This window comes from Carassius carassius, chromosome 21, assembly GCF_963082965.1.
Source record: "Carassius carassius chromosome 21, fCarCar2.1, whole genome shotgun sequence".
Lineage (NCBI taxonomy): Eukaryota > Metazoa > Chordata > Actinopteri > Cypriniformes > Cyprinidae > Carassius > Carassius carassius.
In genome coordinates this window covers 28,260,356-28,275,595 of record NC_081775.1, presented here as the reverse complement: position 1 = coordinate 28,275,595, position 15,240 = coordinate 28,260,356, and the positions used below count along the sequence as shown (strand labels likewise).

At 33.2% G+C, this 15,240-nt stretch overlaps 2 protein-coding genes across 6 annotated transcripts in view; both read left to right on the top strand.

The window, feature by feature from the left end:
- LOC132098061 (FYVE, RhoGEF and PH domain-containing protein 1-like) overlaps window positions 1-10,397 on the top strand; it is a 47,041-nt gene extending 36,644 nt beyond the window's left edge. For all 5 annotated transcript variants that reach the window (XM_059504172.1, XM_059504171.1, XM_059504174.1 and 2 more), the window contains 13 exons: window positions 915-1,153; window positions 1,958-2,114; window positions 4,647-4,785; window positions 4,990-5,048; window positions 6,072-6,218; window positions 6,330-6,422; window positions 6,513-6,592; window positions 6,786-6,816; window positions 6,908-7,009; window positions 8,176-8,304; window positions 8,380-8,538; window positions 8,631-8,777; window positions 8,953-10,397. In XM_059504172.1, coding sequence (XP_059360155.1) covers window positions 915-1,153; window positions 1,958-2,114; window positions 4,647-4,785; window positions 4,990-5,048; window positions 6,072-6,218; window positions 6,330-6,422; window positions 6,513-6,592; window positions 6,786-6,816; window positions 6,908-7,009; window positions 8,176-8,304; window positions 8,380-8,538; window positions 8,631-8,777; window positions 8,953-9,222 — 1,752 coding nt within the window. In that variant the 3' untranslated portion in view covers window positions 9,223-10,397. The remainder of the gene's footprint in view (window positions 1-914; window positions 1,154-1,957; window positions 2,115-4,646; window positions 4,786-4,989; window positions 5,049-6,071; window positions 6,219-6,329; window positions 6,423-6,512; window positions 6,593-6,785; window positions 6,817-6,907; window positions 7,010-8,175; window positions 8,305-8,379; window positions 8,539-8,630; window positions 8,778-8,952) is intronic.
- Window positions 1-15,240, top strand: part of cxxc1a (CXXC finger protein 1a) — a 76,437-nt gene that overhangs the window by 18,022 nt on the left and 43,175 nt on the right. The window lies entirely within an intron of this gene.

The window sequence follows — 15,240 nt, the reverse complement described above, 5'->3', positions numbered from 1 at the left end:
TTGAATATAAACAGAATCTGTATTTTATCATTTGTTTTGAATAATAAATTTTTAATCTTGTATAATTGTATATTATTTATATATTATATAATTATAATTATATATTGTAAAATTATATATATTTAAAATGTTGTTTGGTATGTAATGTATTTAAAAAATATATTAATTAACCATAACCCTATGTATGAAAACAAGCATTTTGATATTAAGTATGGTTTATATGAAGTAAATATTCAAATATAAACATTTATGAAAAACTTATATTATAATATTATATAATGTATAATAATATATTATTTATGATCCATAAAATTAATCATATAAACATTTACTTTAACCATATAAATACTTATGTAATGTATATAAAATGTATATATACATATAAGAAATAAATATAATAATTATAAAAATGCATGATATTCAAATTATATTTCGTTTTTTAATATTTATTTAATCAAATGTTTAAATGTTTAAATTTATATTTTATTATTTATTTGTTTTCATAGCACTACCATTCAAAATTGTAGAGTCAGTAAAATTTAATTTTAATTTAAATTAATACTTTTATGCAGCAATGATGAAGTAAATTGATCAGTGGTAAAGAGATCTATAATTTTAACTAAAGATTTCAATTTAACTTAAATGCTTCCTTAAAATGTTCTATTCATTGAAGAATCCTGAAAAAAGTATCTTTTAACAAAATGATTTGTATTTGTTATTTTTAATTATTTGTATTTTGGTCAAATAAATGCATGCTTGGTGAGCATAAGAACCTTTTTCAAAATCACAAAATTCTTAATTTATACATTTTTGAAAGTTCTTAATGTTGATGAGACTTATTCTGTGCACTTCCATCCAACTTGTTGTAACAAGTTTGTTCAAACTCATTATTGCACCATTTTCTGGTTTTGCAGCTGTCAGTCCAGCAGCGGGTGTTTAATATTGCTAATGAGCTGCTGCATACAGAGAAGGCTTACGTGTCCAGACTGCACCTCCTGGACCAGGTGTTCTGCGCCCAGCTGATGGAGGAGGCCCGAGCTCGCAGCTCCTTCCCCTGTGAGGTGGTCATGGGTATCTTCTCCAACATCTGCTCCATCTACTGTTTCCACCAGCAGTTCCTGCTGCCCGCGCTAGAGAAACGCATGGAGGAATGGTGAGAGAGAAAGACTGTGAGATTGATTTTATGATTGATTTATATATATATATATATATATATATATATATATATATATATATATATATATATATATATATATATATATATATATATATATATATATATTAAAATGCTAATGTTACTAATGTTTTATCTTGCTGTCAAATCAAACTTATTAATATAGCACTTTTCACAATGCACAAAAAATTTAAGATTTTTCTCTTATGCCAAAAGTCATTAGGATATTATGTAAAGATCATGTTCCATGAAGATATTTTGTAAATTTCGTACTGTAAATATATCTAAAACGTAATTTTTTGTTAGTAATATGCATTGTTAAGAATTCATTTGGACAACTTTAAACGTTATTTTTTTGCACTCTTAGATTTTCCATATTGTCAAATAGTTGTATTTCAGCCAAATATTGTCTGATCCTACTAAAAAAAATGTACACTTAAGACTGGTTTTGTGGTCCACGGTCACATATTATGATATTCTAGACAGTAGACTTGGCACATGAACAGAGTATTTGAAGTTTTGTTAGACTTGAAGACGATTTTAGACTAATAGCTTTCACCTTGGCTTGTGGAATCAGATCTTAGAGCAGAAACAATCTTTTTTCTTTTGGACATAACTAGACATTTTGAATGGATTTTGAATTTTGAAAGGACAAACGGATGTTTCCAAGTATCCTAGTGACGTTTGTGTTTCCACAAACTAAACTTTGTTTAGAAATAGTCTCATTTTGGATGGAGAAGGGTGACATTTCACAAACCTTGACTTCCACCCCTCTGCCCTCAGGGATCTGAACCCCCGCATCGGGGACATCCTGCAGAAACTGGCACCTTTCCTGAAGATGTATGGCGAGTACGTGAAAAATTTTGACCGGGCCATGGAGCTGGTGAACACCTGGATGCAGCGCTCCTCTCAGTTCAAAGCCATCATTCACAACATCCAGGTACCAGACTGCGGTCCAAACTAACCATGCTCTGTAATAAGAACAAGTCTTTGTAGCATGCATAAATATTGGATGAAATGCAATACTATCACTCAAAGGTGTTGGTTCAGAATGATTTTTTAAAGGAAATTAATACTTGACATCATAATTTCATATTGTATCATAAAAATTGTTATCCTCAATTTAGTTATGTCTTGCATATATTTATGCATGCACAAAAGTATATTTTTTTTCAATTGAATGAAATTTCAATTTCATTTAGAAATTAATACTTTTATTCAGCAAGGATGCATTACATTAATCAAAAGTAGCAGTATTTGAGACATTTATTGCTATGTTACAAAGATTCTTCGAATGAATGCTGTTCTTTCGAACAGTTTGAACTTTCTGTTCCTCAAAGAATCCTGGAAAAAATTCAACATTGTTAATATTATTAAGAAGTGTTCCTTGAGCAGCAAATCAGTATATTCAAATGATTTCTGAAGGATCATGTGACACTGAAGACTGGAGGAATGATGCTGACAATTCAGCTGCGCATCACAGGAATAAATTACATTTTAAAAATATATTCAAACAGAAAACAGTGATTCTAATTTGTAATAGTATTGCACAATATTACTGATTTTACTGTATTTTGATCAAATAAATGCAGCCTTGGTGAGCAAAGCTTTCAGCAAAATAAACTTTTTAATTATAGTGCATATTTAAAAAAACTATTTTAAATGAAAAAATGACTCATTACAGTGCATTCTGGTCTTTTCTTTCCAGGAAGTATAAAAAAAATATGCTGTGTTTGTTTTAAACTAAAATTACATCTAAACAATCTTAACAGGTGCTTTTTGTAATGGACTTTGAGTAAGAAGCATATCTAGACAGAACAGAACGCTGAATAGATTTCAAGTGTAGAAGTGTGAAACAACAATAGGAGTTACACTTTTTAAAAAAAAAAAAAAATTTTATTCAAGCTGTGATAATGTTAAGGCATAAATTGTTTTCTATTAACAAAAAGTGGAAGTCAGATGTGTTGAGTGCTGTTGAGCATCACACTCTCAGCTGAACTGTGTGAAAATAAGATAGTCTTCCCAACCCCCTCACTGTTATAATGAGTGTTAATTGCGTGTAACCCTGCATAATTCACAGCCGTGGACTGAACACAGTGTGTGTTAGTCATACAGTAATCTCATCCACCAGGTGCACTCCACCAAATTCACCTTCACAGTCTGAGACAAGAGCGTTCATGTTTAAAATAACGAGAGCGCTCCCATGGTTCAGCCATGATTGAGTGCGTCAGATGAAAGAGGGAGTCGCTGTGGGTGCGCGAGTGTTTTCGGGGAGTTGTAGGTTATGGTGAATACTAATGGCGCCCCAATCAGGCCTGGTGTGGCACTTCAAACGTCTCTGGGAGCCACTGTGTGGAGAATATTAAGAGAACGCGGGGCCCAGCGCCTGAGATCACAGCACTGCTGTCACGGGCTCCAGTGAATCATCTCGATTGTGCGTGGCTGTTATTTGGGAGTCTGCCTTTTTGTTAAAGACAACATAAAAAACAGCATTCGTTCAACACATTTCACTTTTGCAACGTGATGTATTTCAATTTGAAACTAAATATTCGGCGGGAAATAAAGTAGGCAGGGACTTGATTTCTTCCAGCAGGATTTGACTGCATTATGAAAAGTAAAATATTTAGCATTAAACTTTAAGAAGGTCCATATTAAAGAAAGCTGAGCATACAGACTTAATGATGAAATATATAGTGTTGTCAAATAATTAAACGCATGTTATGTTTATAGATTAAATATATTTATACCAATTTGCACTAATTTTAATATTTTAATAATATTTTAATGAAAGCTTATAAAAACAAGTAAGTATATATATATATATATATATATATATATATATATATATATATATATATATATATATATATATATATATATATATATATATATATATATATATATATATAAATGTTATTACATTTATATATAACATTTTTGTTTTAATATATACTTCAGTAATATAAAACATTATATTAACATTATATAAACAGTAATATAAAACATATATATTATATATATATATATATATATATATAATGATTATATATATATATATATATATATATATATATATATATTTTTTTTTTTTTTTTTTTATATATTATTAATTAAAAAAATAATATCTATCTATCTATCTGCAGACACACACACACACACACACTTTAATAATACTCATGTAATGTGTGTAATATATCATGACTTATAAATTTTAATAAAAACAAAAATAAAAAGCAAAATTTCACAGACAAACATAGATAATATTATACTTCATTAATAATGTTTACATATATAATACATATAATTATGTGCACAGATGAGTTGTGCACAATAAATGTAGTAAATGCAGTCAGTCTTGTTTTTCTTTCAATCTTTAAAGTATCTGCTTTTGCAAATATTCAGAATTTGTGTGTGGGAATGAACCGGTCCATGGTTTGTTTTTGCTCATGGGATGATTTTGTGTGTTTTGCAGAAAGAGGAGATGTGTGGGAATCTTACCCTACAGCACCACATGTTGGAGCCTGTGCAGAGGATCCCTCGCTACGAGCTCCTGCTCAAAGACTATCTGCACCGCCTGCCAGAGGACGCAGACGACTTCAAAGATGCTAAGAGTAAGTGCAGAGCGGCGGAGCGCTCAAATGGGTCTTATCTCCTCCACTGACCGCAACGGCACACTTTCTGTTTCATTTCAGCTGTTTGTGCATGGTGCATGGAAATATTGCAGTGTAAAGTTTCATGCAAGGTTAACAGGCCAAGATAAAAGGCAAAATGGAAAAAAGGCACTTTGTGAATATCAAGTCCTTTATCCTTTACAGAATCTCTGGAGCTGATCGCCACAGCGGCGGAACATTCAAATGCTGCCATCAGGAAAATGGTGAGTGCAGTTTCAGACGAACCACACACACTCCGTCTGGGGTGAAAACCAACACCGCCACTTATAACATCCCTTTGTAATTAAGCATGGTTGCCTTTTTTAATGTGAGGTCTGTTGTGAAAGTCTCTCATTTGAATCTGTTAAATGCTTATGTTTTTATTTTCTACATTTTGAGGCATGAGACACCTCCCTCCAAGTAGACCTGACCTAAAACAGACATAGTCAAAAAATAATTTTCATTGCTGAAAATGAGGTCATAACCGTGTCATAACAAAGTCTAATTCTAGTTGTGAAGTAATCAATTTGAATTATTTGCAAGTAATATTATAAAATCAATATATATGTAAACATTCACTCTTCTTTTTAATCTTAATATTTCAAAAGCACAAAACATTTCTTGGTTTGTCACATTGAGTTATGAATTACATGAATCGTGCTATAAATGATAGCATAATTTAAATTCAAAATGACAAAATTTCAGAAAGCAAGTTGAGTTGTTTTGCATAACTGGATATATATAATATTAAACAATAAAATTATTTATTATATTATTATAAAACTTATATTATAAGACATAGCCCACTGTAGCGATATGTATAATATAACGTGTTTGTATATATATTTTAGGGTTATTTTTGTTATTTTAAATGTTTTTATAGTACTTCAATATATTAAAATATTACTAAAGTATATATTAAAATTATATAAAAATAACAATTTAAATATTTATGTATTTTTAATGAAGTTTACATATATGTATATTTGAATAAAAATAATAATTTTCATATTACAAAGGTATATATTAAATATTTTTAAAAAACTACCCTTACTAATACAAATAAATTTTAAAAATGATATCTTATATTTATATATAGTTTTTTAATAAACGCAGCATGCACAGGGCTGTCCTTTTTCATTTTTAAATTACAGAATTATACATATATATATGTATAAATAACAAATATTGTTATTTTAATAAAATGAAAAATGTTTCTACAAATGTGTGAATGTTTTGTCCCTCAGGAGCGCATGAGAAAGCTGTTGAAAGTGTACGAGTTGCTCGGTGGAGAAGAGGACATTGTTAACCCGACTAATGAGCTCATCAAAGAGGGACACATCCTGAAACTGTCAGCGAAAAACGGGACATCACAGGATCGATACCTCATTCTGGTGAGTCAAAGGCAAACGTAAATGACATAAATCATACCCTAAAATCTTTTTTTCTTAAGAAAAATTGTTGCTAAATCATGCACGTGTAACTTTGCCCGTCTCTCTCTGAAGTTCAATGACAGATTGTTGTACTGCGTTCCCAAACTGAGGCTGATAGGACAGAAGTTTGGAGTGCGAGCACGGATTGATGTAGACGGGATGGAGGTTCAGCGTGTTTTTATCTTGTTTAAAGCATAAAACTCAAAATAAATCTGCTGTTATCAAATGGGTGATTCACTCTGCGTTGCTTCACAGCTGAAGGAGACCAGCAGCATGAACGTACCGCGAACATTTCTGGTGTCGGGAAAACAACGTTCCCTAGAACTGCAAGCGAGGTACGGCTGAGGGAATGTGCTTCATCTGCTTTAAAAATAAAATCTGAGGTTGATTGAAAACCACAGAAATGTTGTCCGAGCTTTTGGGCATTAGGAGAAAATACCTGAGATAAGCATATCAGCCACTAAAAACAAGAGAAATATGTGCAGCTTTTGGGGTTTTTAAATTGTTTGCCGTTTCCATTTTCACCAGGACGGAAGAGGAGAAGAGAGACTGGATTCAGGTGAGCTTTTCTTCTACATCACAGCTTCTCAAATCTCTCGACTATAACACTCCTGCTTACATTAATTTAGTTTTTGTTCACTTTCTCACAGGCGATCCAGGCCACTATACAGAGACACGAACAGACGCTGGAGACCTTCCGGATGCACAACTGCTCGTTTCGGGAGGAGGACTTCACTCCTCCAAACTCTCCGGTTAGTTTTATCTGATCACTCGCAGTGTTGTTACCTAAAGCTATTTAAAATATTTTTTGTTAATTAAAATAGTAAAATGCTAAAATAAAAGCTAAAAAGAAATATTACAATAATGACAAAATTACTGCAGATAAAATTAAAATCAAACCTGAAAAATAAAAGGCAATACAAAATAATACTAAAATACATCATATCCAGACCTCATTCAAAAAATGGGAATGGGAAAAATAAAATGTGGTTTTTATCAGGGATTTTCAAACTTTGGTTCAGAGACCCCTATTAAATTCAGATATGTTTATAAAATAATATAGTTTTAAAATATAATTAATTAAAAGTTATCATTTGTATATCTATGATTCTCTTCAGGGATATGTTTACATATATGTTCACAACATTGAAAAAAAATTATATTACTAACATATTGAAATAATACAAAAGCATATATTTGAAATAACATTATTTATAATCAAAATAACAATTATATATATATATATATATATATATATATATACTGTATTATAACATATAAAAATTATATATATATATATATATAATCTATAATATAATATAATATAATATCTGCTAATTGCATAAATTTAATTTAAATTTGATTACATTTTAAATTTATATAAAAATTTTATGTAATATGTTATAATACAATTTTAAAATGTAATATTTTTTAATTAATTAATTAACAATTAGTTAATAATAACACTAGTTGTAAATCATCATATTAATCAAATAAAAAAAAGATGTCAACTTAATAGCAAGTACATTATATATACTAAACAATATAAATATTTTCCAGATTATATTATACAAATAATTATAGTGTTTCCACCGTTTAAATGGGTCTTCATACATGAAAATATATAGCATTTATATTTCATGAAGAGATCGACATATTTAATCATCTGTGGCAACAAAATGTTTAAAAACCCCTGACCTATATGAATAACTACAAAAAATAGTGGCTCCAAAAAGTCTTTTGATGCTCAAGCCACACTTAAAAATGTATGAATGTCACTGAATTAGTTAAGAATATATCCAACCAAGTAGCATTTAATCACCTTTTATGATAACTAGCTCTAATACAGTGACATGTTAACCCACGTTTTTAGGTTTTGTGGCCACTGCAATATTCTCTGACCTCTCTTTAATTTCAGAACTGCACAGAGCTTGGAAAACGAGCGCCCACTCCAATCCGGGAGAAAGAGGTCACGCTGTGCATGAAGTGTCAGGAGCCTTTCAACTCGATTACCAAAAGACGGCATCACTGCAAAGCCTGTGGACATGTATGTTACAGCATACCTGTGTTTTCTGACATGCTCTGTGACACGGTGGGCTGACGTTGGGCTTCTTGACTTCAGGTGGTGTGTGGGAAGTGTTCGGAGTTCCGTGCCCGTCTGTTATATGATAACAACCGAGCCAACCGTGTGTGTATAGACTGCTACACCATGCTAGTGGGAGTGCCGCCCTCTCCGGCCAGTCTGAGCAACAGCACACAGAGACGCCGCTCCATTCTAGAGGTTCGATGGCAGATTTAAACCCATAACATCTGGCAACCCAACGTGTGAATGCTAGTGGTGGTCTGCATTTTTACACCTATTTTTTCCTGCAGAAACAAGCCTCAGTGGCAGCTGAGAACAGCGTGTTGTGTAGTTTCCTTCATCATGTGGAGAAAGGAAGTGGACGTGGGTGGCAGAAGGCCTGGTTTGTCATCCCTGACTCTGAGCCTCTGGTGCTGTACATCTATGGTGCTCCGCAGGTGATTTGACATGCATGTTACCACCAGGAGTCATGTGATCAAACAGATGTGAAAACCAGGTGTAAACAAGGCTTTAGTATTCATTCCATGACTAATGCGGTTCATAGTAGCCAGTTAATGGTTGACCAGCGATGTATTGATCTTTTCTTCTCTCTTTCTCTCTCCATATGCACAGGATGTCAAAGCCCAGCGCAGTATTCCCCTCATTGGGTTCGAGGTGTCTTTACCCGAATCAAGTGACCGTCTAGAACGACGCAACGCCTTTAAAATGAGCCAGAGTCATTTGACCGTTTACTTCAGTGCCGACTGTGAGGAACTGCAGCGACGTTGGATGGAGGTCTTATCGAGAGCCGGCAGGGGTGAGGAGCTGCAGTCAAACGGTCCAATATCCGAGGCCCTCGAGGAAGAAGGGGAGGAGCCAGTACCTACGGGAGAAAGCACATGATTGGCTGAAAATATGATGTCATTTTGCACACACAAACTGTACAAATGTGACCACACCGACAGGATATAATAGACAAACACACACACACACACACATATACCTTCTCTCTTACACACATCTGTATTAATTGTCAGTTGTAAATTGCATGAATTATCTACAGGTACGTTTCTCTGTGTATTGCTCATCTTGTGTGAGTGACCAGTGTTTGGAACAATCTGACAAAAGCGCGCACACTTTAAAGACGACTTGATAACGTGCATCAACTCTTTCGGCCGCTAGCAGTTTCTATGTTAGATCGACTGTTTCTGCCAAATCTCGAGGTGTTGTGGTGGTTTCTCGACTGAGGCTATGGTTTTGCGAAGTGAGATGGTTCTGCTGTTTGGTGGCTGTGTGTGAATGTTTGGCCTGGCTTCATGAAAAGTTTAGGTGACCTAGAGAGTCTACAGTGAAGTACCCTAGTTTACATGACCAGAAGCTGGAGGGAATGATTGATTTAGCTGGGTTTAAATCAGTAAAAGTCAGTGGACTTTGAATCCTGCCATATTAATGGCAATAATCTGCTTGGTAAGAGGATCAAATTCTGGATTTCACATTTCGATTACTTGTAAAACATCGGCTATTGCATTTAGTAGTGGACTGTGACAGGATTGGACATATGAACTGTTGTTCAGCTATGCAAGCCTGTGTTTACCTCAGAAACATAGTATACATGTGTGGTAATCAGGAACTGCTGGAACATAGCAGGAATATTTATTAAGAGGGTTTTAACCACTCACAACCACAGAAATATGTGCTTCCTGTTGACTTCAAGGTCCTTCAGCACAGACAACACTAACAAATTTAGTCTGCCACCTAGAGGACGCTTATCATAGCTCGCACACATTCTAGGAGTGAATGTCAAGAACATGTCAACCTAAATTTAATACCAATTAGGATACTTTATCTTGCTTGTGAGTAAACTAAATGAAGCTTGTTTTAATGACCATTAAGTTTTTTGTTGCACTGTGACATGGTTTATTAGTACAAACCTCATAACTGTAAGGTGAAATAAATTAATTTATGCTGATTTAAAGTAAGGAGAATCGGATAAGAACTATTGAGAATAATAGGTATTACAAAACATCTTAATTGTAATTCAAATAATATGTCATGATGTAAAAATAAAACTTAATGGAGTTAAAATAAGCATTTTTTATTTTAAACTAAATAATTTTTTGTTTTTTTGGGGGGGGGGGGTGAAATGTATGGAACCTTGTTTCTGCCATGGGATAAACAAAAGTGACTTTTTAATTCCTATACAGACTTTTCCCCTGTAAATCCTAATTTATATCTCAACATTCCAATTTTAAATAAACTCAAGGTTCTGAGAAACAATTCTGAGAAAAAAGGCAGAATTGTGAGATATAAACTCACAATTGCAAAAAAAGTCAAAATGGTAAGATGAAATTCATAATTCTGTAAAAAGAATTTTTTTTTTTTTACAAATCTTGCAATTGTGACAATTATTTTTTTCTCTTCGTGTTGTGAGATATAAACTCGAAATTGTGATTCTGAAATTATGAAAACTCGAAATTATGATGAAATAAATTAGCAATTACCTTTTTATTTATTTTCACTCCGTGGTGGAAACAGGCTTCCATAGAAATGTGACCTGGGCGTGTTTTGTGAGATTCACATCTTAGACTGTCCCTTCTGCTCCAACTGTAGGGAAAAACAATTCTGTGGAACAAAAAAATGTGTGTAATGGGAACTTTTCAATCAAAGGAATTGACAGGGCTCTCCCTACAGGATAACAGAGACTTTATCCTGTTTTTTGAGTGTGCATGTGTGATTTCATGAGTGCAGCAGGGGCATTTGAGAAGACTGCAGATAATATGAGGATTTTAGGTCATGAGGGTGTGTATGAATCGGGCTAGTTTTTATCATTGTAAACTCAATGATATCCCTGCCTTATTTAGAGGGTTTTTTGATAAATATAGATTATATATAAATAAAAAATAAAAAAATTAAAAGTTTTGATGAGGATATCAAACGTTTTCAACCGTGTGGTATTTGTGTATGAAAAGTGCAAAAGATGAAAGGACGAATTCATTTGTAAATATAACTTATTCCTCTGAGCCCAGTTTTGTGGGTTAGGTACTGTGGATGAACTTTGGTGTTTGATCTTTGTTATGTGAAGTTTTAAATGGACTTCTGAGCATTGTGGTAAACCCCAGGTCAAGAAACGCTTAGGATAAGTTCTCTCATTTCATCACTTTTTCCAGAGGTAGATATTCTGTGTTTTAGAAAGAGCTTCATTTTCATTTCCTCTTTTGAATCTAGTTATTTGCCAGTGTGAACGCCTGATGACTCACTGAGAACTGCTTTACCTTTTTTGTGTTTGATATTGCTTTAATCTTGCTCTTTGTCTTTAAAGACATCGCTCGAGTAAGTGAAGGTGAACCAGTCATTGTGTTTTCCCAGTCCACTAGCCTCCAGCCTGCCTGTGGTTTCCTTCCTCAGAGGTTTTTGGACTGTTGATGGCAGCGCATGGCTTTGGGACAGGGCTGTGTGTGTTCACTTCCATATGTTTACGACTTGTACTGGTCATTCCCAGATCCTCAGTTGAGCCTGCCCATCACTCACGCTTACACACGCATTCATCTTCCTGCTTCTCTCAGTATTATTGTTCTTGATATCCTGCCTTACTGATATTTCGCAACCTTGTGCTTCTCTTCACGTTGTTTTTCACAATTGCTTTTTGCCAAAGTATACTGCAGAAAATTTGTATCAGAAATTGAAATGTTTTCTGTCACAGTTTTTGTTTCTTTACCTTTGTTTTTTTGTTTAATACCGATATTTATTGTCTTTTTTACACCTTGAGGTAATTGTAGTGAAGTTAGTAAACTCTGCAATGCACCAAATGATGAACACTACCAAAAATACAGAGACGAAATGCTATATGTTAACATTTGGGAGAATATAAATTATTGTTTCTGTGTGCTCCAAGTCCAACAGTAATTGGATTTTAATGCATTAAATATTTCAGTTTTCATCCCTTAGTCAACAAAATCTCTTTGTTAACTTTTTTTTAAAGGATTTATTTCTCTGAGATCTCACATAAACTACATTATTCAAAGACAGATGAAATACACTGTAGTTCATTTAGCAAGGATATCTGAACAATTGTGTATTTTTAAGCAAACAATCTGACATTAAGTGTCATATACAGAAACAGAGGTGCTATTTTATTGTTTGATCAAGGGAACAGCTTTGTCTTTATAAATATATGAAGGTACATTCAGTGTGTCTGAATGAACAGGTTATAAAAACAGAGTTTCTAGTCTTTAATATGGAGTTATAACACAGTGGATTATTCTGTGGCAAGAATCATTTTGGAGAAACTGTTACATCTCTGTGGTGCAGAAAAGAGAATTAAATGTTACATTGTATATATTATATATGCTCAGATCTGCATACCAAAAGATTCCATAATTAGCACAGTCTGATGATGACGATGATGATGTAATCTGTTGCTACACCTGGATTATTGACTTGAGGGTTCTAATCTTGTTCATGTTTATAACCTAGTTCTATTGCTCTAAATTCATTTTTGCAATAATGGCGATTACTTCGTTACATGCCAAACTTTTAAACTCTATTTATTGTAAGCCAGCGTTTGGTCATGTAGGTTTCTTTTATATGGAAGCTACACTCTCAGAAAAAAAGGTAAAAAACTGTCGCTGGGGCAGTACCTTTTAGGTACTAATATGTATCTTTAAGGTACCAATATGGACTCTTTAGGTACAAAGGTGTGCCTTTTGAAAAGGTACTGCCCCAGTGACAGCTTTTGTACCTTTTTTTTCTAAAACTGTAAAGAGGGCAATGTTGATGGCATGAACAGCTGTTTTGCTCATAGATGTTAATGATTACCTGCCTAGAGATGATCTACTATTCCTTCTCCTCTACTCTCTGGCATCATCAGAGCATGCCAAACCCGAAGTAGTGGAATGAACGCCCCCTGACCCGTTTCTGTCATTTTTTGCTGACTCTTCATGTGATGTATGTCTGCAGCAAATCAGCAGAGAGAGATTTGTAAAACATTGCCAGATAGCCCTATAGTTGGTCTTCTCAAGGATAGTTCACGCCGTGTTATTTTGCTCAGAAACCCTCTTTCAGAAAACCAAGAAAGAGCTGCATTACGAGCTTTGATGCGTTCAGGGTTTTTTTTTTTTCAATCCTATTAGCCAAACCATGACACTATATGGCATAAGTATACATGCTATTGTTTCCCCTCATGAAACCTGGTTTATTGTACACATAATGGGTATTACTGTTATTTCAAGTAATATTATAATTATTATTGTTGATTAAATTAGTGGCAGGCCACTGGGTACCATTGTATGTTAATATCCCAATGAAATCTGTGCAAGATCATGAAAATGTTTATGAAATAAAATAATAAAAGAACCAAAAGTGCGTTTCATTCATTTATTTTATCTAAATAATGTGTGAAATAGTAGTTTGTACGATTTTATATTTTACAAGTGTGTGTGTAAAGAGGATATGTATATATTTATATTTGTGTAGGCTATATATATATATATATATATATATATATATATATATATATATATATATATGAGGAGATTCATACATTTGTGATTTAAACTAGCTAGGCCATATAATAGTTTATCAAACTTATCTCACAAATACATGCAATTTATGACTCTAAAGCTTTTTTTTTTTTAAATACCCTGTTGTGTCGAAAACGCCTACCTATGCATAGGCTATAATAAATTAAGCTTAAAATATTTTTTTTCTATTTTATAAACGTTAATAAGATGCCATACTATATGCTCAATTAAATGTCTTATTAATTTTTTTTTTTTTGTTTCAAATATTACAGCCTGACACTGAGGTTCGTCGTCTAAAACTAAAGGATGACGAAATAGTTTGTAACCTTATATCAGAGGCTGGCCAAAGAGTAAAAGCCCAAGAGGCGAAACTCAATAGAACGCTCCATAGCAACAGTTGCCCCCATGACGTGACGGCGCGGCCGCCATTATGGACTGAAAACTGAAAGAAAACGCCGAGAAATAATGGGAGTCAGTGGCACTGAAAAACTTAACATAACAACCACTTAACATAACTTTTTTTTTTCCTGGCCGTCATATCTAAATATGAAAACAATTTAAAATACATTAATGAGGATGACCGACGTTAAATGACAGAAAATATACGTCTATGTGTTGGTTATGCATGGCCTAATTACCCTTAGGAAAATAGTATTTTGGGACAAAATATTACTATGGAAGTACTATAAGACTACTATAGAAATACTATAGCGGCTCTAGGATATTATAGAGGTATTACAGAACATAACATACTTCTGTGATGTTCTGTAATACCTCTATAATATTTTAAAGCTGCTATAGTATTTCTATAGTAGTCTTATCGTACTTCTGTAGTATGTCCCAGATTACTATAGGCCTAGTATTCCTATAAGATTACTATAATATTTTGATTCCTATATAATATAAGATTCCTATAGCACTTTTTTGTAAGGGTATGTCCCCCACCGAATCGGCTTCATTAGCCTACCACTTATGGTTTGCAAAGATACAATTATAAAATTATTGCAAACCTTTAATCTATCAATATTTATGTTCTATTATGGATTTTCCTTGTTATATGAATAACAGAAATTCATGAAATAATATACATAGGCAGACACACAGTAATAAGATTTATTCAAATGTTGATTTTGACATTAGTGAACATCACCATCACCATATATATGATCTGTAAAAATAAATAAATAAATAAAATGATAAATGAGCATTTCTAAAGACAGTTCACCTTTAACAAGAATATCACAAAAATATTAACAACTTGTTTTTCAACATCTTCAGTGAAAGTGCACACAGTGAACGTTTCGATGGCAAGAACAAAAACAATCTGTGAATGTCCTATTACAGGCGGAAAGGTACAAAAAAAGATGTGCAATCTAGCAAGTGCACACATGAACTATAAACA